The sequence below is a fragment of the Cydia amplana genome, chromosome 5, assembly GCF_948474715.1.
Source record: "Cydia amplana chromosome 5, ilCydAmpl1.1, whole genome shotgun sequence".
Taxonomy (NCBI): Eukaryota; Metazoa; Arthropoda; class Insecta; order Lepidoptera; family Tortricidae; genus Cydia; species Cydia amplana.
Window position 1 is genome coordinate 20,896,825 of NC_086073.1, and position 26,372 is coordinate 20,923,196.

Here is a 26,372-nt window from a genome sequence, read left to right on the forward strand (position 1 = left end):
ACGAAGGCAGAGAAAATGCCATTTCTGCCATCCAACAATAATAACATGTTTTACCATTATTAGCTTAGATACTTACTTATTCACTTGTCTATCAAAGATCAATATAGGTACACTTTTTTTTTGGTAGGTTTTTAGTACATTTAAGTAGTAGGTACATTTTTCAATTTATCACAGTGAAATGTTAAGTCCCCATTTCTTACAATTACAAGATATTATTATAAAAGTTCGCGTTCATATCCAGCAAATATAAACTTGAATTTCATGTACCTACCTATTACTTAGATTCAATATATATAGATAACTAAATAGGTATAGGTACGTCGAAATATTCCACGTGTAACCGAGAATTAATGTTATTAAACCCCAACCGCAAATTTTATTAAAATGTTATATTTCAATGAGATTATCGAATAATTATCGTTGGTAACGAATAATATTTTTTTAAAGCCGATGCTCGCACGTTTTGCTTATATTATTTATAAACTCGTTGACCTGTTTCCTTTTTAAAGCGGCGGAATTTATCGAGGGATAATTTTGAGGCAAAAATGCAATAAATATGGTAGTATTTACAAAAAAAATATGAGTATGACGTACACGTGACTGGTTAATTCAGATATTGACTTATAACACAACATTAACACAATATTGATTGATTCAGATACTCATTTACGAATACACCGAAGCAACGCAGCGAGCGTGATGGGCACCTTTGCATCAGGGACAGCCCGGGACGGGTTTCAATAGGTAGTTATTTTATACATATTTAGTTTATAGTTATATATTGAACTATCGTAAATTAGTGTTGCCTTGTTTAATTTAAAAAAATATATGTGTATTATATACCTCCTTTATTCTGTTTTATCCAAACAAAGCGTTTAAATTCAGTGAATAACGCAATCCCAGCTTTAATATATCCTTAACAGAGAATAAAAGGATACATTCGTAGACAATATAACACCACACGTCGTCAGATTTTAATTTAAAACACCTCATACAAAGGGCCAGCTACCAATTTAATATTTAAATCAACACACAGAAATCCGCTTTATATCTAAATGTAAAAGGTTCTAAACAACTGTATGTAATAATGTGGTTTTAGCTGGCAACCAATTTAAATCTACAGATTTACAGAAAAAAATACACCTTATGACGGTATGTGTAAGGTTCTATGGGAATGCATAAGAAATCTGGTAGTCCCGCAATGATTGCACGTTTGTCCAAATAGGCGAGAATTACTGCAAAAACTGTTTAATTTGTAATTTCCTTGCGAAAGGGTAAACCCTTTTAAAGGGTTTCGTTGATTGTAGTTGGAATTGCACGGTAATGAGGCACGGCAGAGAACTTGGTTGAATGTAAAGCGTTGGTTTGGATTTTTAAGGTCAATGAATAGGGCTACTATCAGGCTACTATCCATTAAAATTAAGCATTCATTTCGGCATTTTTACTTATTTTTATTGTGCAATAAAGTTTAAATAAATAAATAAAATTATACTTAGAAGCGCTGGTGGCCTAGCGGTAAGAGCGTGCGACTTGCAATCCGGAGGTCGCGAGTTCAAACCCCGGGTCGTACCAATGAGTTTTTCGGAATTTATGTACGAAATATCATTTGATATTTACCAGTCGCTTTTCGGTGAAGGAAAACATCGTGAGGAAACCGGACTAATCCCAATACTGGCCTAGTTTACCCTCTGGGTTGGAAGGTCAGATGGCAGTCGCTTTTATAAAAACTAGTGCCCACGCCAATTACTGGGATTAGTTGCCAAGCGGACCCCAGGCTCCCATGAGCCGTGACAAAATGCCGGGACAACGCGAGGAAGATGACTTACCAGAATCTAGTAAATTACGAAGAATTAACACCCATACAACGTCACGAGAATCGTTAATGTTGTAGATGACATTAAATAATAATTATTAATACATTTTTCGTCATTAATATATACAAATTACTATGCCTAAACTGCTTGCAATGCTTTGATTGTACCTTTTGTATGTAATAAGTACTAAAAGCGTACTGTTATGATTATGACGGTATATAAGACAGTAAATAGGGTTAGTAGGCCGTTTGCTTGCTTATTAAACCCGTTCATACCGTTTACGCATATTAGTGGATATATTCAATATCCCTACTCTAGCTGCGTAATGTGTAGCCATATGGTTTTATGTTTTAATATAATACCAGAGGGCGATCGCGAAAAACGAAACTTAGAAAACATACATTTCTAAGAACAAATTGAATTACTTTCTACGAAAATGTTTTAATTTGTGTTATTTCAAGTAGACACACTACTATTTAAACCATAAACCGAAATAAATGTCATATACGAAGAAAAAAAATACCAAAGCTTCCAGTGTTTAAACTTAACACCTCACAGAGCTACTAGTATTAGGTACTAATGCTTGTGATACCTAAACAGGCGCAGGCACATTTAGGGTTCATTTAGACGGGGCGAGAACACGTATGTGAGTTTCATTAGGTACATTGCGTCGTTTAATCGTTCGGCTGAATTGATGTAACCTCAATGGTACGCAATGTAACTAAAATCGTATACCTACGAGTTAGCGCGCCGTCTAAATGAGCCCTTAGACATAGCAGCGGTCGGCAACCCGCGGCCCGCGGGCCGCATGCGGCCCTTGAACCTGTCACTTGCGGCCCGCGAGCCTCCCTGGCTATTTTATATGTAATATTGACAAACGACAATGGGCCCGATTCGGATTTTGAAATAGACATCTATTAGATATATTTTAGTCAACACCAAGATACGATAACGATATGTTTAAGATCTAACCTGTCAAATTTTACATTTGCGCGATTCTGGAGATACTCTTGAACGATTTCCACAGGATATGACTTAGAGATCCAATTCACATCTAATAGATGTCTAACTCTATCTAACGTAAAAGTGACATTGGTTGCCCGAATTGCGCTGCAAAAGAGGACTAGTTGATATCTAAACTATAACGTATCTAGAATGGATGTCGTCTCTTGTATATAACGAATATCTTAAAGTTCGAATACGGTAGAATGTCTGATAAAGTCATAATTATCAACAAAGTGCGGCCCGCGTCAACTTCGTTAACTACTATGTGGCTCTTGGCTGCTAAAAAGTTGCCGACCGCTGGACTATAGGACCGATTATTTCTAAAAATAAATCAATAAATATTATTGTTATTAGCTGTTTGATGGCTGAAGTTTATCCTCCAGGGAAAGTTGAACAGTTTTAGTAAAAGTGTTAACATTAACATTAACAGTTCCATAAATCAATAAATAAGGTTAGGGTTCGCTTTGTTACTCTGCTAGATAATTGTGGTGCCAATTTACGACCACTATATAATACCCCGTGCATAATAACCGTAACTAACTTTAGTAAAATCATTCAATTATCAACCGTATCCTCATGCAATAAAGTTCAAATTCAAACTAGTTTAATGTCTCTTACGGCTGTTATAAGTTGTTTCGAATACGGTTTTATTGTGATTTTGAAACCACGTATTTAGTGGCAAAGTGCTGATATATTTATTGGAAAAATGTTTATTTACAATTTGTGACGGTTTAGATCATATGTTTATACGACCTTGAAGATCGCTCACGCTGATTGGTGCATGCGAAATGAAATGTAAGTGAGTCGTGCGTGAGATGCGCGCCGATAACCCAACGATCGTCAAGGTCGTATCAAAACGATAACAACTTGTTAAATTAGAATTGACCTCCGTTCAGATATTTTGTTTTAAATAGTATTATTTATTGTATTAAATAGCTGATTTTAGATGTATAATTAAAGCAATAAACACACTTGACTACAGCCGGGAGGCACCATGAAACCCGGAAATATGGTTAAACACGCCGGACCGACGCGCCGCTTATTTAATTTTATTACAGTGATAATTTAACTTAATTTTCCGCGCTTTTACAACTGTGTCAACATCGCGTAGAATTTTAAATTTATGTTTCACTTTTTAGTTCGTTTTTAGGGTTCCGTACCCAAAGGGTAAAAACGGGACCCTATTACTAAGACTCCGCTGTCCGTCCGTCCGTCCGTCCGTCTGTCACCAGGCTATATCTCACGAACCGTGATAGTTAGACAGTTGAAATTTTCACAGATGATGTATTTCTGTGGGCGCTATAACAACAAATACTAAAAACAGAATAAAATAAAGGTTTAAGTGGGGCTCCCATACAACAAACGTGATTTTTGACCGCAACGTCGGGCGGGGTCAGTACTTGGATGGGTGACCGTTTTTTTGCTTGTTTTTTGTTGATGGTGCGGAACCCTCCGTGCGCGAGTCCGACTCGCACTTGGCCGGTTTTTGTAATCTATTACCTTTAAACGAGCAATTCTTGTTTTTTATTTATTTATTTATTTATATATATATATATATTTCGGGGATCTCGGAAACGGCTCTAACGATTTCGATGAAATTTGCTATATGGGGGTTTTCGGGGGCGAAAAATCGATCTAGTTAGGTCTTATCTCTGGGAAAACGCGCATTTTCGAGTTTTTATATGTTTTCCGAGCGAAGCTCGGTTACCCAGATATTACTTATTTAACGTGAGACCGTATATTTCTACAATAGGTAGGTAGGTGAGTACAGTTTTAGAATTAAAATACTTACCTTGGGATTCAGAATGATTGATGACGGAATGCACGTCATAATCGCAGCAGTATAGTGCCCACGATACGACGTCGTAGGTTCCTACGACACGACGTCGCAACGTCACACGACGTCGCACCATGCCACGACACGACATCGTGTCGTGTAAATTGCGTGTCGGCCCATACGGATGTCACCTTAAGAGCCCATCACCGTGCACACTAGCCCCACTGCTAAATTATCATGATTATTTAAGATATAATAAAATAGGGGGCCGCTACGTACTATAAATCTTGTATTAAAGTACTTTTTAGGGTTCCGTAGCCAAATGGCAAAAAACGGAACCCTTATAGATTCGTCATGTCTGTCTGTCTGTCTGTCTGTCCGTCTGTCCGTCTGTCCGTCTGTCCGTCTGTCCGTCTGTCTGTCCGTCCGTATGTCACAGCCACTTTTCTCCGAAACTATAAGAACTATACTGTTGAAACTTGGTAAGTAGATGTATTCTGTGAACCGCATTAAGATTCTCACACAAAAATAGAAAAAAAAACAATACACTTTTGGGGTTCCCCATACTTCGAACTGAAACTCAAAAAAATTTTTTTCATCAAACCCATACGTGTGGGGTATCTATGGATAGGTCTTCAAAAATGATATTGAGGTTTCTAATATCATTTTTTTCTAAACTGAATAGTTTGCGCGAGAGACACTTCCAAAGTGGTAAAATGTGTGTCCCCCCCCCTGTAACTTCTAAAATAAGAGAATGATAAAACTAAAAAAAAATATATGATGTACATTACCATGTAAACTTCCACCGAACATTGGTTTGAACGAGATCTAGTAAGTAGTTTTTTTTTAATACGTCATAAATCGCCTTCATGGGCGAGTCCGACTCGCACTTGGCCGCTTTTTGAATACTTACATCAAACTAGTTTCCATGTTGCTGGATTCGTCAATCTGTGAACTCAAAACAAAATCGGCCGTTTTAACTTTCGACGCATAGATTGACGAATCAAGCTACATAGAAACTAGTTTGATGTATTCAAAAGGTAAGTACTATAATACAAGATACAGTACGTAGCGGCCCCCTTTTTTACATATTTCGTACATGTACATATTTCGTAAAATTTTAATAATCACGATTATTTAGCAGTGGCACTAGTGTGCACGTTGATGGGCTCTTAACTCTGCTGGAGTCCATCCAAATGTAACCTTTATTTATCTGCTTTTTGGAATCCAAGCTGTCTTTCAAGATTAAACAACGCCATTAAATATCCCATATTACTCACATAAACAACCAGGATCAATTCCCGTGTACATTATCCGGCGTACTTGTCGGGTCGTGTGCCGGATGTCACCGGAACCGGCTTTAACCGCCTCGTTACATTTACGACGTTACGCCGATTTACTTTAACCGGGTACTGCGAACAGTACGTCAACTTGGACAACCAAAATGTTTTTGGGTAGCCAAAGAATACTTTTTCTTTGAGAACGTACATAATACATAATATAATTATTTCATTCCACTTAGACTTGTCCACACAGGTTAGTGCGTGCAAGACACCCGCGCGAAGCTAACTGACATATGACATTTGGCCTGTCAACCGTCATATTGGTTAGCAAGGGTCGGCAATCCGCCTCTCGCGAATATTGATTTAAACCATTTAAATTTCTATATCTTTTAATTCTTAAAAATGAGCTTTTTACTATCATAGACTTATCTTAACTAGCAAATGTATGTGCTATAAAAGTTGAGAGCACGTTTTTATTTCCGCTTTTTGATGCAATATTTCTTCAAAAGTGTTCCGACCTTTTGTGTAGTGCACATCCACAGCTTTATTTTTTACTTTATAATCATTATGTGTAAGTATTTAAAAGCTTAAAAGCGAGATACGGTCAATAACTTTTAAGTTTTACGTACTGTTTTAACATCATCCACTGTCTCAGGCCTCAAATTGCAGTATAATAAAATTTTAACGTCGCCCAGTGACGATTGGGCGCGATGCTTTATAGCGCGATAAGCGATATAACCGCGATATGGAGGGTTATGGCGAATTAGCCCAAATTGCCGCTATAAAAATATCGGTAAAGTCTGTGCGGAAAGAGAAGAGTCGTGGAATGTATGGGGCCCAATATACTCCACGACTCTTCTCTTTCCGAACAGATTCTACCTACCTCATGATGGTTATTGCAGGCCGACGAACCGATAGGTTGACATATATTACACGGGATATTTTAACCCCTAAGGGGGCATCCGTTTTCGTGTAGATTTTGAACCATATCAAAGAGACATAAGGTTCAAAATACCTGGTCAAATTAAAGGTTAGGGTACTTGAGGGTCAATCCATTTCAAAAATTCAAATGTGTTTTTTAAGAGTTTCATCACCCACACTGTTAACGGACAGTTCGTAAACCTTATTACAAAAGGCATAAGGTCCACCGATGGACTGGTCTGTGTGTTGCTGTGTGTACAGTCGCGATCAGATATATCGGAGCGGCTAAGGTGCTCACAAATATGTGAACAAGCCTCTATTGTCAGGGCGTTAGAGTTCGTGTTCAGATATTGTGAACATCCTGGCCGCTCGGATATATCTGATGGCGACTGTACATGACTTACCAACGCAAAAGCTGTGGTGTATTCGAGTCTGACCCGAGATAGTGAGTTTTCCCTTTATTGCTAAGCATTGTGGTACAACATTTATTTAGATACCTATTCTTTTAGATAATACTTAAAGGATGACACACGCTAGACCAGGCCGGGGCCGGGCCTGAGCTCCCGGCCCTTCGTTTTCTATCGAAAGCATCACGTGATCACCGACCATGTGAAAATGACATGTCGGACGCCTAGGCCCGGGCACGGCCCGGTCTAGCGTGAGTCATCCTTAACTTTAAAGGTTCCATTTCCCGTTTTATCCACGGGACCCTAACAAGCCCTAAATTGAACACAAGCACCCATCTCTCGTAACAAATTGACGCCGAAACGAGCCGCCTAAGTAATAACGACGCATCACTCACGCTGTATTATTGTTCCTTTTTTTGTCACAATAGCTCAAAATGGGGTGTCACTCGACGTAGGCGTATAGTCAGTTATATACCTGGTATTAGTCCCAAGGGAGTAATAGATACTTTTAAAATATTTCACGGTTTACTTGGGGCCTGGGGTATGTTCGGCAAAAATCGGCTAATCCCAAGAATCATTACAGACACTATAGTTATAGATTTCTCACGATATTTTATTTTGCCGAAAAGCGATTGGTCAAAATCGATACGGAGTGACTTTATTTAATAACTAGCTTTTGCCTGCGACTTCGTCTGCGTGGAATCAGTACAACAGCTAATATAAGCATAGCGCCTGAATAAAGTGTAATAGCAATCATTCAATTTGAGCATAAGTTTCAATCAGTGATCAGGCAATTCATTAATTCTCTCAATTCCATCCCCCCTTTTCACTCTCTAAGGAAGATTGCCGACATAAAAACTATCCTACGTCCTTCCCCGTGACTAAATATCCTTATGCCAAATTTCAACTAAATCGGTTCAGCGGTTTAAAGCGTGAAGAGGTAACAGACAGACATACCGACAGACAGACACACTTTCGCATTTATAATATTAAGTATGGATATGGATATGTATGTAAAGATTGGTAGAGATAGGTCCAGACAGTCAAAGAATTTAATTATTAGTACCATTTCGTACATTGTCACAGTGGCAAACAATATGAAAGTCGCTAGGGAGCTCATTACTATTGTCACATTTGTCACTGTGACAAAGGTACGAAATGGTACCAAGTATAGTCTGTCAAGTTGGATATGTCACTAGCAATGTAAAGCATATCAAAGTATGGTACCTATCCCTAGGAAACGAGCAAAAAGCAGCAATATGGCAGCAATGTACATCGAGCAACGATGAAATGTAAACAAAACAGTTTCACGGATAATAACTGACACGCGATTTTAGAACAATTTATTCAAACGTAGTGTTGCTAACCCGCGATTTTTTTAATTTGCGGCCTTTTTCTACTGGTAAGATTTGCTTGACCAAGTATACCTATTCTATCTAATACCTTTAAACGAGCAATTCTTGCATTTTTATTTATTTATATATATTTCGGGGCTCTCGGAAACGGCTCTAACGATTTCGATGAAATTTGGTATATGGAGGTTTTCGGGGGCGAAAAATCGATGTAGCTAGGTCTTATCTCTGGGAAAACATAACATTTTTGAGATTTTATATGTTTTCCGAGCAAAGCTCGGTCTCCCAGATATTATATATTATATGCATTATATCTTGATATAATATTATCTTCGTCGCTACCTACGCGTCACAAAAACATAAGGTAGTGTAGCTTCCCTTAGCGAGATACATTTTATTTATGGCTCAATTTGGCAGGAATTTATCAGCCGTTATAAATTCTGCAGGTAACCCATAAATCAGGACCCTCTGAAAAACGAGATCTCTCTGTCCCTTTCCCTCCTTGGCTGTGAAATATAAGAGAGAGCGAGACTGCATCTATGACTGAGATTATTTCCCATTTAAGTTTTGTAGGATGGATGTTACGAGGGATCTAAAATGATTCCAAGATTATCTTTTAAGCTATGTCCGACTCGCACTTGTTTTTTACTCAATTTAAGATTTCGGAGAACGAGATAATAGTTATTTGTACAACAAGTGATCAAAGTTTGATATTTCTTCGAGTGCTTATTTTGAGTCCCGTGCAAGCGAAAGATTCTATAATAGAATCTTGAGCGTAGTAAGGGACTCAAAAGCGCACGAGATGTAAATAACTTTGATCTCGTGTAGTACACAACATTTTTCACCTCAGCGCAGTGAGAACATACCTATTAGACAACTTGAAAAATGTAATCCTTGTTCATCACTTAATACCTGCACTCATGTTTTCTTAAGATATACAAACAATTAAGTTTAATTACCGCAATGGAACACAAAAACAAAACGTAATAATAAATTCCATTAAAATAATATAGAAATAACAAACATTAACTGACACTTCAAACTTTTTTTTGTAAAAAAAATCTTTGTAAGATACGGTCCGAATTGCGGATACGTACTATTTGTCAACTATGGTAGAAATTCATAAAAGTAAAATAATTAATTTTGCGTGATGATCTGTGTATTTTTTGAGTTCGTTATTTTAATTGTACAATAAAATACCTAAAATATAGTATTTTATTAGTTTTAATCAAATCTTAAACTTTATTTTTATTTATTAATTATTAAGAATTCATACTCGTACGTGGTTTGGAACGATGCGGTCTGAAGTTTTTCGGGGGTCTATTATAAACCGTGAATATACTGTTGAATGTCGTTTTAACTTTTTTTTGTCTGTTTCTTTTTGCTAACAGTGTGAAAGGGACAGAGATAATAGAACCCAAGTATTTCGAACTTTTATTAGACCCCGCATGTTGAAATGACATTTGACTATAAAGGTCACTTGAATGTCATTTTGTCTCACTCAGTGAGCAAAATCGCATTTTGCTCACTGTTTTTAAGAATCAAAGTACCCTTGTTCGAGCTGCTGAGGTGAAAATAATATTATGCAATTATATGGAATAAAAAAACTGAGCCTGATGTAATTTTGTTAGAAATTCGCCTAAATCCATGCACGCTGAGTAAGGTAGGTACCAGCGGTATGGCATGTCACGCTGATTGGTACTAACCAAAAATACATTAGGTATCAACAGCGTTATTCAATCAATCAATCAATCATTTATTTATTTCTTGAATGCGGTTCATAAAGCGCTATTCATTATTAATTCACATGTGGCGCTATGAGCCACAATAAGCTAAGAATAATTTGTCTTATTCTGTAATTTTAACTATTTTAACAACAAATACCTATAATCAACAAAACTGCGTGACATTGACTTTGATATTGTCCTTGCACGTAGTGTTAGGTCCCAGAGGAGTGCACGTCACGCTGATGCTCAGGATTGTGCCGGCGATGTGGGGCGCGCGGTCGTAGTAAGAGTTGCTGGCGACCACTTCGGCGCCTTTAGGTGCGATGGAACAGTACTGTAAAATAATGCATCTTTAGACATTAAACAACATTTATATTAACAAAACTGTGTGACATTGACTTTGATATTGTCTTTGCACGTAGTGTAAGGTCCCAGAGGAGTGCACGTCACGCTGATGCTCAGGATTGTGCCGGCGATGTGGGGCGCGCGGTCGTAGTAAGAGTTGCAGGCTACCACTTGGGCGCGTTTAGGTACGGTCAAACAGTACTGACATAAGACATTAAACAACATTTATATAAACAAAACTGTGTGACATTGACTTTGATATTGTCTTCGCACGTAGTGTAAGGTCCCAGAGGAGTGCACGTCACGCTGATGCTCAGGATTGTGTCGTAGTAAGAGTTGCTGGCGACCACTTGGGCGCCTTTAGGTGCGATGGAACAGTACTGTAAAATAATGCATCTTTAGACATTAAACAACATTTATATTAACAAAACTGTGTGACATTGACTTTGATATTGTCTTTGCACGTAGTGTAAGGTCCCAGAGGAGTGCACGTCACGCTGATGCTCAGGATTGTGCCGGCGATGTGGGGCGCGCGGTCGTAGTAAGAGTTGCTGGCGACCACTTCGGCGCCTTTTGGTGCGGTGGAACAGTACTGTGAAAAAACAATGAAACGTTACATGGAAAGTTACCCAACTGTTTGAAAAACTTAACCCAACTACATTTTTTTTAAACACATCTCGGTTAAATTACAAATAAAGCCCGACCAGAAATATATGATCATTGTCAAGAGGGCGCTCTGTTATTCTTATGTATATGGTGATAGTTCAGTTTAGTATGAAACATTTAGTTCTAATGAAATTCCGCAATATGGCGCGTGATCATATATTACTAGGTGGCCGTTTCTCAAAAGCTTGTAACTTGTTACACAAGCGGATGTCACTTTTTGACAGCTTTTCTTAGAAAGGGACTTCCACTAGTATGACCACTGGTCAGGCCTTACTTATGTTATGTCACATTAAGTCAAGGTGTGGGGGTGGGTACCTTAGTCGCTACTTTTGAGTTGAAGTAAAATTATGTTTCACTCACATTTTTGGTTTTTATCCAACCTCCCTGTGGGCTCAGCGTCACTTCATTCATCCTGGTGAAATGTGGCGAATTAAGACCTGCAACCAGCAATGATGTTTTTTTATTAAATCTGCTTGTTTTTTGCTCATCTCTGTGCCAATATTTATTACCAGGTGAACCTCTAGCCGCTTAGAAACCCTAACTTAGAAAACGCAAATTATTTAACAATGTAGAGAGACCCTAAGAGTCTTTTGAGCGTCGGCGGCGTCTAGTCTAGTTGCGCCAACGTTGCGTCGAACAACAGCCATAGAGTTGACTAGACGCTGACGCTCTGAAAACGCTAGTTTGGGAGTTCCCTTACCAAACAATACTTGTTCTCTCCCGGCGCCGGCGGCGGCGAGCAGCGCGCCGAGCGCGAGCAGCGAGCGAGCGAGCGGCGACATGGCGGCGGCGGCGGCGGGGAGGGCGCGCTGGCAACGCTGACTCCGTTATACAGCGCGTAGTTCCAAGACTCGCAAATAAAAAAAGTATCGATATTATAATTAAATCGAATTTGATACTTAAGTGCTCGCCTCTACGAAATTAAGTAGGTAAGAGCAAGATTCACTATTAAATTGAGATTAACCAATTACGTATATTGAGAGTGACCAATCGCTGAACATAACTGTAAATGAAATCGATTGATCGATGAGATGAGTTTTTTTACGAGTATTCATAAAACGGCTGTTCTTTAATTTTAATTTTTAATGCGGGCGAGGTAGGTATACATGCCCCCTTCTCCATAGAAGGGGTAACCTTTAGTTTTATGTGTCAGATAAGCTTCAGTTATATGGACCATTTTTCGAAGTCAAAAACGTATTGAGAGCTTTGTCTATATACAATATAAATTCCGTCGCTATTTCTAGGCATTAGCTAGAGATATAAGTACTTAGTGTGACCGTCAGAACTGTCTGTGGTAGGTCTATCTAACACTTTGACCATATAAACTGACGTACATATTTGTACTTATATCTCTAGTATCTCTCTCTACAATTAAATACACCTACACCTGCATCCAAGGGAATCCTTAATAGAACTGGGGAAAGAATGAAAAATTAATTCGACGCAGAAAGTGACGGTATATTCGAATATAGGAGAATCGCCCGAGCATAGAAAATGCATCCAAATTGAATTTCTGTTCCGCCGACTATTCGCCGTAGATAAAATTGATAAGTAAGTACTTACGTGTCCAATGTGTTTGCGAAGGTCAAACATATCGCAAAAATATTTTAACAATAATTTATTATCATTGTGAAGCGTTGGTAGTCTAGCATTCTTAGCGGTAATGACGCGCGACTTTCAATCCAGAGTACTCGGGTTCCCTGGCTCGTACCAGTTTCGGAACTACGATATAATATATCGCTTTTCATTGAAAGAAAACATCGTGAGGAAACCGGAATAATCCCAAAAAGGCCTACTTTTCGGTCTGGATTGGTTAGTCAGATAAAATAAATGACAGTGGCTTTCGTAAAAACGAATACCTAAGCCAACTCTTGAGACTAGTTTCCAAGTGAACGCCAGACTCGCATGAGCTATAACTAAAATTCTCACTGTATTATAAAGAATCGTTACCTATTTTACTTAAACATGCACTCTTCAAAACACTTCGTCGTTTGAAAGCTAAAATTGAGGCCTTAAATTAATTTACTGGCGCGCCTGAAAAACTAAACTTTCTCGTTCTGAAAGAGCTTAAGTCCGAAGAGTGTCGATATGTTTAGTTCCTTTTATTTTAGAGAGCTTCGTCTAAAAGCGCACGAGTCGTTCTCGATGCAGCTGCTGTTTGGATTCAGGTAGCACAGTCTTCTCACGTAAATGGATGTAGCCAATACCGTAAAATTACCCAACTGTATAAGACTTTAAACTCTCGCGTTTTGTACAAAAGGTAACATAATGAAATTTAATCGCGTTAGACCCTTTAATGACAAATTAATTATTTACCCCACTGTAGTCCTATATTACAACTATGATTCACAAGTTTAGCGCGTATGGAGGTAATGAGTACATACAATACCCACAACACAATCTTTATTGAGCTTACTGTGGGACTTTTTGTAATAATGTCCTATAATATTTTTGTTCGTGATATTTATTTATTTATAATATAAGGGACCCTTCAATGACATCTAAATTATTTTAATAACACGAATTGCCTCTTCTACTATAATTAACTATTTGAATGATTCGTAGTAACGAGGCTGCTCCGTCTGGCCAGCGCTGAAGTGCCCTCAATATTCATAACTGGAGTTAAAATGCCGATGGAAACCCAGGCATACCGCCTCGGCTGTTTTTCGGGGTTCCGTAGTGCAGCAAGACTTTTTAAATTTAAATCTACAACGTCGTAAATTAGGTATCTACTCGTCAAACTAAAAATAGTAAACTTAAGGTAATTTACGGATAGAGACTGCAGCAACGTTGCTGTAGCTGAATTACTGCTGCTGCGTTACTGCGGGCTTTTGCACTCTATTAATTCACTTGATAAATTTATTGCAGCCTTTGCCGCATTGCTGACGCGCTTGTTCTATCTTTCAATGTTCAATGTTTTTTTTTATATCCGTTGCAATTTTTTATTTCTTTTCTACCATGAAATTATGATATTAAACAAAAATAATTGAACTATAAAATTGATCTGACTTGTTCAAGTTAGCCACGGCTTGCATTTTTTTATCCATGTAATGATATATAACGGGGTCGGCGCCGCCGACTCCATTCCCGCCGTCGCCACCATGTCGCCCCTTTTTTGCCTGCTCTTGCTCGCCGTGCTTGCGACTGTGTCGTCCCAGGAATTCGTCCCGAACGTGCCGGAAGAGTGTTTGAAAACGGGAATCTGCGAGAACTTACCCGATTATCCGACAGAACACGTCGACGCTATCATTCAAGAACTAGGCCCAGCGCTCGACAAATACGAGGTTATTTTAAACAAAAACTTATTACTTTGCTAATCTGTCTGCCTATCAGCCACGGACCTCAACTGGATATATGACTCCGCCATACAGTGGAAGGGCGCAATCTCTAGCACTATCCCAGCAACCCGGATGAGATCATCAGTCCATCTAGTTAGTGGTCGTCCGACACTACGCTTTCCTGTTCGTGGCCGCCACTCTAGGACTAATCTGTGAAATAATAACGTGCTGGCTTGTAAATACCAACTCCCGACACAAAAATAAATATAACAAACCACCACGAAAAGTAAAAAAAACTCGACTCGACATAAGACTGTTAACATTTCCAATATCTCCTGATGATGCCTCATAGAGGGCCGAAACACTTGTCGAGTGACACGTTATTATTTCACGGATTACCAATCGGTATTTTTAACTTATTTGTATTTCCGAAAAGTAATGGCTGATTCTAATAATCATTTTAATACTAGGGAGAGGAGCTCGACGCCTCCGAAACGTTGTCGAGAGCAGGAGATGAGGACCAGGATCTCTGCGAGTCCAAGCGCAGGACTTACGTGCCTCACGCGGCTCGGGATAAAGATGGCAAATGGCACTTTGTTGTAAACCAAATGAACAAGCCGGTGCAAACCATGGTCGTTGAGGTAAAGCATACAAACAGCAACCCTCTTAACTGTCCATCGGTGGACCTTATGCCTTTTGTAATAAGGTTTACGAACTGTCAGTTAACAGTGTGGGCGATGGTACAACCACACTCATTCTAAAATACAATTTTATTGATATCATTTTAAATCGATATTGAATTGTGGATTTTTTTTGTTATATTTCAATAAAATTTTATTGGTTTGAAAAGCTTCCCATTTTGGCCGAGATAAATACAAAATCAACATGTCCCGAAAAAATGTAGGTAAGTATGTAATTATTCGTTGAATTATAAAAATACCATAGGTGCCCAGCGATACATATAAGCTAAATTATTCATAAAACAAATATTTTCGTTTCAGATATGCAAGCCAGTTGATGCGCCCTGCGCCAACGTGGCCCATTTCTACACCGGGTACACGGCTAGCTGCAAGCAAAAGTTCGTTTATCGCAAATCGCCGACTTTGAACGCCGGCGGCGGGATGGTTGAACGGCAGTTGCTCTTCCCTAGCTGCTGCTCCTGCCAGTATCGGCAGACTAATGAGTAATTATTATTTATTATTAAGGTAACATTCAGTTTCTAACCACAGTTGCATTGCTGTTGCGGTATTACTGCTACTGCTTATACGAACAGTAGGTACATGTTCCTTATTTTCATGTGGCATGACAGCATGACAAATTTTATGTACCTAGTATTCGTAAATTTTAATTTGATTTGTTACATTAATGTAAACATAATACAAACAAATGTGTATACAAATAAATAAGTATTTGAACTATTCGAAATCCCCTTATCACTTCCCCAAAAGAGTGACGTAATAAAATGTTCAAGTCGTCAGGGGTGGTCAGCGGCCAATCAGTTCCGTTTCTATTGGATCGGAAACCCGAGTCATTAGGATAAACATTGCTCATTCGAGAACCCTTCGTTTGTTAGAATTTGGTTCATTCTGACGTATCTGCGAACCAAATTCAACTGAACTACTTTCATTCGCTGACTGAACTCATTTCAGTTCGATTGAAAATAGTTTAGTTGAATTTGGTTTTTTTAGACACAGATTACTTAAAGTAAAAGTAGTTTACTAGAATTTTGATTATTTACAGAATTGACCTGTGTGTCAATTTACACAGCGTAAAGGATGACTCACGTTAGACCGGGCCGTGCTCGGGCCGGAGCTTCCTGCGCTTCGTTTTCTATGGAAAGCATCACGTGATCACCTGTCATTGTCATAGAAAAGTAAGCGCCGGAAGCTCCGGCCCGGGCACGGCCCGGTCTAACGTGAGTCATCCTTAAATCAATAATACATAAATTATGGAAAACTAAGTATTTATTTGTAAGTTACCAAGTATTTCCTCTCGACAAAGAACCTAGTCCCAGTTTCCACACAACCTAAGCATGTAAGCATTATGCAAACGCAGTGTTCTCACAGACCTTGCTGAAAATCCATGGACCTTTCAGCTGGTCCTCAGGGAGAGCTGTTCGAGCTCGATATATCCTGAGGTATCACGAAGATCGATGGGTTGCGTGGTGCAAAGTCATAAGAATTTAGGGCTACAACTACTTGAAACGTTAAAATTTTGGATTAAAGTTGTCTAGCCAGGATTGGCTGCATCGGCAAGTACCTATTAATACAAGTTATGAATTATGATATTAGAAATTTTAAATAATGTTTACAATAAAATTGTGCGCTTGCGCTTAAGTTTTACACCCACCTCCTGATCAATACTACCAACACTAATAATTATTTAAGATATTCCAAAATGACTTGAAATACTTGTGATACCTCTGAAGCGAGGATGGTGATATGACACAGCCACACTCGTCATGCAGATATTATCTACTTCTTTACTTTTCCATTGTCATTTGTCGATATAGGTTCCTACAACTATCATAATTGGTTGCGGCCCCTATCTTGCCCACCCGTCTCCCATTTTCCTGATATTCTCAGTCGCATTTTTGCCACTTATGAAGATCTTATTATTTGACCCCGCTTTCGGCCCGATTGTATCCCACGCTATCTCCTATTTGTTGATATTTGCAGTCGAGTGTATGTCGCCACTGTCGCCAGTGATTAGTTGATGCCCGGGGCCCGTTTCTCAAAAGCTTGTAATACAAGTGGATGAAGTCCCTTTCTAACAAAAGCTGTCAAAAAGCGACATCCGCTTGTAACTTGTAATACAAGTGGAAGTCGCTTTCTAACATGAGCTGTCAAAAAGTTACAAGCTTTTGAGAAACGGGCCCCTGGTTTAGTATATAACCTCACCGCGGTTAAGACTAGCCGTACATAACTTATCGCGGTATGGCCCCGCTGGCAACCTCTGCCTTGTCCCCCGCTATCTCCCATTTGTCCCGATCGCAGTCGCCGCTTTGTCGCCGTTGACTAATGCCTGTATCGGCTACACTAAGCGACATAGCGTTCATCTTTGGTTGCATGTTCGACAAATTTATGTTTGTTTACTGGACGCGTTGGGCTCTGTTTCGCTTTCTTTTGTACATTGTTCTGGAACTTTGCATTCTTTTAATTTTAAAGTGACTTTCGAATGTCAACTGTAAAGTCTGCATTAAGGATGACTCACGTTAGACCGGGCCATGTCCGGGCCGCGGCTTCCGGAGCTTCGTTTTCTATGGAAAGCATCACGTGATCACCGGTCATCCTTCATAGAAAAGTACCGACACGGCCCGGCAAGTAAGACACGGCCCGGTCTAACGTGAGTCATCCTTTATTGTTAGGGCGTCGTCATTACTGCTGTCAATTTGCTTGATAAAATGTGTTACCCTCGTCGCCACATCCCTGCCACAATTATGATGCTCATTCCATCTTTCATTTTATCAAGGAAATTGACAGCGACAGCAACAAATGACGCCGCAACATTAAAATAGCTGCAGTTGCGGAGTAGTTTAAAACTGGTATAGGTACTTATCGTTACAAATATCTATGATACTTATTCCATTTCATACTCAACACCTTACATTTACGAGTACCTATACCAATTCAGATGGCAGGATTTAGATTCCGATTTCTGCACTGCAATCCCGTCACGGTCCTATGCTCTGTTAGAAGTGCTAGGTTAAAACAACAGCCGCCATCTTTGATTCATGAGGCCTGAGTCCTCATCACAGATCACTTGCACAATAGACAGAGCAGTTAAGACCGCCAATTAAATTTAACATGAATGCGACCGCTACTTTTGGTACCGTCTACGAGTATGTACAATTAAAATCTGTGGGCGCGGCTGTAAGTAAAAATAAAATAAAAATAAAAAAATAAAAATCGTTTATTTCCGAAAAATATTCACATGGATACAGTTTTTACTGACCTCCACACTAGGCAATGCCTGTCCCGTGGAGGAGAGAAAGATAATATACCTAAATACAATAATGCTAGTAAAACGAGTAACAATTTTAAATTAAGTTATTACAGAAAGTATTATTAGAGAGCTGAAATAGGTAGGTATTATACATTAGTTATTGCAATAGGTACCTAAGTCTAAATTATAATGCTAGACAGTGGTTATTGAATTTAGTAAGATAAATAAAGACAAAGCAAAATAAAGAAGTTGTTGACTCTTAACTTGACAAAGTAAATATTAATACACTCGGCGTCACGGAAATCGCACACCCACAGATTTTTGTTTCAAGCTAATATAGCTCTTATCATATGTATTTATACCCTATCAATATTAATATCATTTAAAAGCACAATTAATAAGCTTTAAAACATGAATAAAGCATTTTCGGAAAAAATAATAATAATCACGAAATTATGGCGTTCTGAAAGAACACCTAGAATACGCGTTGTAAGGGTCGCTAGTTGCGTTACCTTGGATAGGTATAAAAAGGGGGGGTAAAAGTGTGATATGGGTCATTCGGTATCCAGAGTTCACAGAGGTCATCCTGGAACAGCTGGAGAAAGAAAACACCCCAAGAAAATGGATACCACGGAAGCAGTAGCAGCTCAAGCAGTAGCCCTGGTGGATTTAGGAATGACGCAGTCTGCGGTTGCTCGGCAGCTCAACATAACCCGTTTTCGAGTTCTACGAGCAGTTCATCGATTCCAGAGGACTGGAAACTTCACCAGGAAGCCTGGATCCGGAGGACAACGCTGCACTTCCGAGAGATACGACCGCTTTATTGTGTCAACGTCTTTGCGGGACCGTTTCTCCAACGCTGTCCAGCTGCAGCAGGAGCTACGAGAAGTTCGGAGAACGGTGGTGAGCATCTCTACAGTAAGGAGAAGGTTGCGGGAGAAGAAGATCATGCCCCATAGAGCGGCTACGGGTCCCAAATTGACGGCAGAGCATCGGCAAATCAGACGTGAGCTTGCTCGCGAACACAAGGATTGGACGGTCGACCAATGGAAGGCTGTCCTCTTCTCCGGTGAGACCAGGCTGTGTCTTTTCTGCAACGATAGGCGCAGAAGAGGGTACAGAAGGCAAGGGAAACGTTATTCACAGACCTGTCTTGAAGAAACCGTCGGATACGGAGGAGGATCCTCCATGTTCTGGGGTGGCATTTCCCTCGCCGGCAAAACCGAGCTCGTTTGTGTTTCCGGCACCGGTAGTGGTCGAGCCAGGGATCCATGACTGCTCAGCGGTACATCACAGAGATCCTGGAGGATCATGTGGTTCCATACGCCGAATTTGTCGGTCCTGGGTTCACATTCATGCAGGATAACGCCCGCTCCTACACAGCGTTGATTGTTCGGTATCACCTTAATCAGGTTAGGATCACCGTTATGCAGTGGCCAGCAAGGAGTCTGGACCTGAATCCCATAGAACACCTTTGGGATCAGCTAAAACGGAAGGTGTGGTCACGTGATCCTGCACCTGCGACCCCTGGAACACCTTCGAGATGCCGTCATTGAGGAGTGGGATGCTATTCCTCAAGAGCACATCGTGATTCTCGCGAGGTCCATGAAGGCTCGCATGGAGGCAGTAATTAAGGCCACAGGAGGCAACACTAGGTTTTAAGTTTAGTTTTAAGCATTTGTATTGCAATATTTGTTGATTTTATTGTTTTTTAATTTGTTGATTTTTTTGCATGAATATACGATTTTTATTTCTTATTAACAAATATGCCTTTTTTTTCACTTTTTACTAAGTTTTGCATTGTTTTTAAATGAAGGGTAAAATTCTCTTTAAAGTGAACCCACACACTCATACTTTACCTTCAACAATATTAACGTTTATAACGGCTTGAAACAAAAATCCGCGGGTGTGCGATTTCCGTGACGCCGAGTGTATTAGGCTATAATAAAATATATGTTGTTGTGTGTGTGTGTGTGTGTGTGTGTGTGTGTGTGTGTGTGTGTGTACGTGTGTGTGTGTGTACGCGTGTGGAACACAATGCATCAATATTTTTTTTTCCATATGAGTATGCAAGTATGTATGTATTAATATGGTATCCTTATGAGGTTCTCTGTCTCTGAATAGGATAGGTGCATCATGCATTTTAAAAGTAGCTTTTTTGCTTCAATTATTGAGTGTTCCTGAAATTTATAAAGCCTGATTAATCGGTTGTAAATACGCGAGTACAAGAAAATTGCATAGCGGTGTGAAAATGTAGTCTTGACGGAAGTGACAGGTATTTTGAATATACGGTTTGTAAGTAATGACTTATATTCAGGGAGGTTTAAGACTGTTTTATGTACATGTAATGCAACCCTTATTATATATAGCTTACGAACACTGAGTACCTGAGCGTCATGGTATAAACTAAGTGTGGAATATCTAATTGGCTTACCCAAGGCTACTTTTAAAACAGCTCTTTGCGCTCGTTCAAGTTTTATAAGGTTAGTTGATGTTATACCTCCCCAGGCAATAGTTTACTATTGACTGACCAAGGGCCAAATAAACTGTTTTAAGCAACGAAAGGTCAGCGGACTCACGGAGCATTTTCATTGTGTAAATCAATTTTCTAACTCTTCCTGAGACAGCAATCATATGCTCCCTGAAGGTAAGCTTATCATCAATTTGAATTCCGAGGTACTTGATTGAACTGGCTCTTGTCATGGTGACACAATTGCATTGTTGGACTGAAGTGATAGGGGTAGAACAGTTAGGGCTATGGATTTTAAGGTTACTTAGAGATCTTGGGGATGAAGCAGAAGTTTTGTGGAAGCAAAGAAACTTAGTTTTTGATGTGTTTAAGGTAAGAAGATTCTGCGTCATCCACTTTGACACTAGCGAAATTCCGTGTTCGGCGGTATCTCGGACAGCCTCCCAAGAAGGCCCGTGGAAGACTATGGCAGTGTCGTCGGCGTAACACAAGATGTCAGCATTTTGTATTGAGACAAGCGAGATATCGTTTATATATAAGAGAAATAGTGTGGGTCCTAAAATGCTGCCCTGTGGTACACCGAACGATATTGGTTTCATGTCACTAAGGTATTTGCCGATTTTGATGCATTGAGTTCTATTTGTTAGATAACTATTGAACCAGTGCAGAATTTTACCTCGAATACCGTATGCTTCCAGTTTCTTCAGCAGGATGGGAACGGAAACTGTGTCGAAAGCCTTTGCTAAATCAAGAAAGATTCCGACACAGGCCCGACCCTCATCCAGATGGTTTGAAATTGTTTTTGTAAGCGACGATACCGCATCTTCTGTTGATAAGCCTTTACGGAAGCCAAATTGTCTATTTGTTAGCAGTGAATTTGTTTCGAGATAAGCCACTAATCTTTTATTAACGATTCGCTCGAAAACCTTTGATATAGATCCTAATAAAGATATCGGCCTATAGTTACTCGGTATGTTTTTCGCGTCTCCTTTATGTATCGGTACCACTGCTGCTACTTTCCAAGCCGAAGGGAATACTCCACTCTCAATACTTAGATTAAATATTGTAACAAGTGGTTCCGCAATCACTGTAGCTATGGCTTTCAAAATCTTATTATTTATGTTATCTAGGCCAGGGGAACTGTGAGGGTCTAATTTTTGAATGAGGCTTGTGACTTCTTGCTTATCTGTGGGGGGCATGAACATGGAGTTCGATGGGGACCAGTTTACTTTAAGCTTATTGGCTAGGGACGCTTGCGTTTCATTTTCCTGAACGAGTATTTTGTTTGCGAGGTTTTGACCGACTGAGGAGAAATACTCATTACAAACGTTTAATGAATCTCTTTCATTGTTTTTAATTTTGGTCAAATCTTGCGCCGCGGGTGTAGGTGGATTGCGATGAGTGATTTTATTAATGGTTTGCCATAACTTTTTGGGAGACTTTTTGTGAGCGGCTAGTTGCTTTTTCTCGTATTTAGATTTTAATTTTCTCAGAAGATTATTGAAAAAGTTGCGATATCTTGAGTAAAGTCGTTATCGTGAGTTTCTTAGTTTCATCATTCGGGAATTGTTTTGAGATAAAATGGAGTTTGTCTCTCTGTTTTGAGCACTTAATGAGCCCAAGCGTCATCCAAGGTTGTATGCAAAACTTGGACCGGCTTATTTGAATGACTTTGGAGTTTTTTGAGATTGCTTCTGATATTATAGTGGTAAAGCCAGATACTGCGTTGTCAACAGAGTTAGTGTGTCCAAGGGGGGACCAGTCAACAGATTCAAGCTCTTTATAAAGCCCTGCATAATCGACTTTCAGCGTTGATCTTTTTGGAGCTGCTTGTTTCGGACGTTCTGTTTTAATGCCTATCATGGTCAAATTATGGTCAGTGAGGTCAGTGGAACAAACAATTGATTCAGCTTCATAGGTACTTTTAATGAATATGTGATCTATACAGGATTTACCACGTGTGGGTTTGTTAATGAATGGTAGTAACCCATAACAAGCAAGAAGTTCAAGGTAATTTGATACGTGTTCTTCATCTGAATTTGCTTCTAAAATGTTAATATTTACATCTCCGGCTAATATAAGGCAGGGATTCCGACTAACTGATTTAAGGAGTTGATCTAAGGATGAAATAAAATTATCGGTATTAGTAAATGACGGTGACCGGTATAAACCTAGAACGGTAAAAATATTTGGAACTTCTATCTTTAAACAATTTGCGTCAATTGTATCTGGTTCAGTAACGTTAGGTGACCAATTGTTACGAACATAAGCAATTACTCCGCCGGATTTATTTATGTATTTTTTGGTACAGAAGGATGTGTATCCATCGATTTGTTTTATAGTAGAGTTATCGTTAATCCAGCATTCACTAAAAATAATTACATCAAAAGTAATATTTAATCTAAAAAATATGAGCAAGAAGTTGTCAAAGTTCCGTTGCATACTCCTTATATTTACATGAAGAAGTTTAAATCTATATTTCGTGATTAAGGGACTACATTCTTCGGGGGTGGTAATTGTATGGCATTCAATATTGAAAGAGTTGTCTATTTCAGTCATAAAATCTAGCGCAGCCATAGGTAAATAATAAAAAATAAGAATAGTAGTATTCTACGTAGATAATGCCACAATGTATCCTGAGTGTCCCTTAAGAGCAATATTAGGTATTTTTGTGTGATGTGTGTTTTAGGTCTCGATGTGTGTTTAAGGTTATGAGTATTTGTCATGTGTGTGTGTGTATAAGTGAGTGAGTTTTGTGAGTTATTCGATATTGGATGTAATATCGATGTAATGAATGAGAGAAAACCAACTAAAATAAACTGACATACATAAACTATCTTACTTAAGTTAGCCGGCCGGTTTCCCTGACAGATTATGAAGATCTCCATTCGATCTGATCTGTATGGCTGGGCTTCCGTCCCCACCTTCGTGCTTCCTAACGTATATTTTCCCTCCGCGTGTCCAACAGTATTTGTATCCGTGCTCTTTGACCCAAGCTCGTGTGTCACGAAATAAATGCCTACTGTCACTAGTCAGCCGTTCATTTACATACATTTTCTTCTCAGGCTCTGCCGGAACAACGTCCTTGCTAGTAAGCGACGAACGCCGAGTTCTCGCATTTTTCAGAAACTCTTCTCGCTTCGCCCTCCGCACAAAGGACACTACTAACGGTCGTGGTTGAGTGTTGCTCTTATCGCCGCTGCGGCGCGGCGGTCCCGCTCGCGACGCATAGTTCACATCCTCTTCTTCGAGGACCATTCCCAGCTTCGACGCTGCAGTTAGTACCATGTGGTACGGGTTCTCACTTGGGGTCTCAGGGAGGCCTATAATTTCCAGTTCAGAATTCAGTGTGTATTGAGCTTGTTGATTCAGTTGGTTTTGGAGGTCTGCAACTTGGGCTTTAAGTAGAGTATTCTCCTTTTCCTTTTCTTCTAGGTGGCTAATGCGCGCGTCATAGGCATGAAGTTTTTCGGATAAAGAGTCAAAGCGACTTGCGAAATCTGTTTGAAGTTTAGCCATGTCGTTACGCAGTAGGCGGATTTCTGATATCAGTGAACTCATGTCCTCCGGTTGGGTACGTTGCTCCTCTCCAGTACTGTTATCAGGTGAATTTGTCCCGGCAGACGGTGTCTGACTGGCGGCAGCGGGGGTGCACTTTACGCATGTCCAGTTCGTTTTTGAATTCTTCTTAAAATAAGATGCGGTTAGGTTCACGCAAATGAAATGGTATAGTGAGCTGTTATTACATAATGCATAAATAATATATGTTTATATTATATCTATCTATCTATGCCTGCTATTTCGCTTCGGTACACGCGCACCTGCAGTACGGGGTTGAATTTTGGGCGGGGGCCGCGGAGTGGGAGAGAGTATTTCGGCTTCAGAAGCGTGCAGTACGTGCTATAGCGCGCGTCCCACAAACTGTCTCTGCGAAACCAATATTTAAAAGCGTAGGTATTTTAACGCTACCTTCGCTTTTAATATTACAAATAGCTGTGGCCACACGAGGTGAAGTGGAGTCCACCCCGATTAGTAACGAGTTTCACCGAAGGTACGAAACCCGCGGCGCGCGCGTCGGAAAACTACTTGTGAAATCAAAAAAACTCGCGCACGTCATGGGTCGCAAGGTTTATAATCACCTCCCAAGCGAAATAATTGCTGCTCCTAGTGCGTCAGTATTTAGAATAAAATTGAAAAACTGGCAGGCCTTCTATAATCATAACGAGCTATTTTGCTTTAATGTAGGATAAGATTATACATATCCTGTTGTACTGTATTTTTAGTGTTAAATTGTAAATTATGAATCTTATATACATTATGTACTTAAGTATTTATCGTGACCTGTAATATGATATTACCAATAAATATGATTATGATTATTATGATTATTTTGATTTGTCCAAATACGAGTAAGGATTGGATGGCATTGAAGGATTTTTATAGGTTTCTGGGAGGCAAGACGAGGTTAAGCTTAATCTACTATTTTAGGTTTAAAGATCTTTATTTCTCATAAGAATACATAATATTCACTTACACGAGAATTTCTTATTATTATTTTTTTTACGAACTTCTTCAGTCGGTCCCTCAATACAATATCGTGACATCATGTCCTTCTGTCATTACAAACTTAGCTACTACTTAAATTGAACGTTTAACGAGTACTTTTTTTAATAACCTGTGAGCATTTTAAACAGGAAATGCTCCTGGTACCTACTGTTTTTATCTGTCAAGAACCGGGCATTACCGGGAATCTTTTGTATACAAATGAAAAACAAAATGAGGAGTCTATGTGAGTAACTCCCCAGTCCTAACACTCGAAATACATAATTCGTCGTGGAGTGGCCGGCTCATCCATATTTACTCGCAGGTATCAAAAGTGAATTAATTCCCCACATTTGCATGCAACGTCTAAAAACATGCTTTTAGGAGAAACTTTCAGGTAATTAACGTGGATTTTAGTCAGTCTTTGAGAGATATTTTCGTGAAACGCGTTACTCAGAAATGTGTATGCCTAATGAATATGATGATGGAAGGCATCTATTTCTGTATTTTAAATCAATAAAAGCAACATGTTTGAAAACATTAACTCACATTTAAAGACGGGTCTATCGCGTATTTTATTAGCTTTGATTACCGACGTTTCGACACATACGCATCCCCGCGATAAACCCGTCTATAAACGCGAGTTAATATGTGTTCAAAAGGCGAAAGTTTTAAATATTATGTTTACTCCTCAAATCCCGACTCCCATTTCCGAATTATTTTTCTCACTGCACCCATTCGACATTCGAGAATTTCTGTTTTGCTCTATGGTTGACTCTACCAGTCACACACACAGTAAAACTATTTATCGTAGAGCCAAGTTATAACCATTTCAACATG

General features: G+C 39.4%; 2 protein-coding genes across 2 annotated transcripts; one reads left to right on the forward strand and one right to left on the reverse strand.

Annotated features, from left to right (window-relative positions):
* Positions 1–14,347: 14,347 nt before the first annotated feature.
* On the forward strand, positions 14,348–15,762 carry LOC134648303 (uncharacterized). Its single transcript, XM_063502793.1, has 3 exons — positions 14,348–14,581; positions 15,046–15,315; positions 15,577–15,762. Exons 1-3 carry the CDS (start codon positions 14,348–14,350, stop codon positions 15,760–15,762), a joined length of 690 nt encoding a protein of 229 aa, XP_063358863.1.
* An 8,075-nt stretch (positions 15,763–23,837) lies between these two features.
* Positions 23,838–24,509, reverse strand: LOC134648304 (uncharacterized). The gene has a single exon (XM_063502794.1). It carries the CDS (start codon positions 24,507–24,509, stop codon positions 23,838–23,840), a length of 672 nt encoding a protein of 223 aa, XP_063358864.1.
* Between the last annotated feature and the right edge of the window lie 1,863 nt (positions 24,510–26,372).

Excerpts from the sequence above, each read along its gene's own strand:
- LOC134648303 (XM_063502793.1), top strand. The coding sequence starts at position 14,348 with ATGATATATAACGGGGTCGGCGCCGCCGACTCCATTCCCGCCGTCGCC. Across the intron at positions 14,582-15,045 it reads CAGCGCTCGACAAATACGAG|GGAGAGGAGCTCGACGCCTC; the intron begins GTTATTTTAAAC and ends TTTTAATACTAG. Across the intron at positions 15,316-15,576 it reads AGTTAACAGTGTGGGCGATG|ATATGCAAGCCAGTTGATGC; the intron begins GTACAACCACAC and ends TTTTCGTTTCAG.
- LOC134648304 (XM_063502794.1), bottom strand. The coding sequence starts at position 24,509 with ATGGCTAAACTTCAAACAGATTTCGCAAGTCGCTTTGACTCTTTATCC.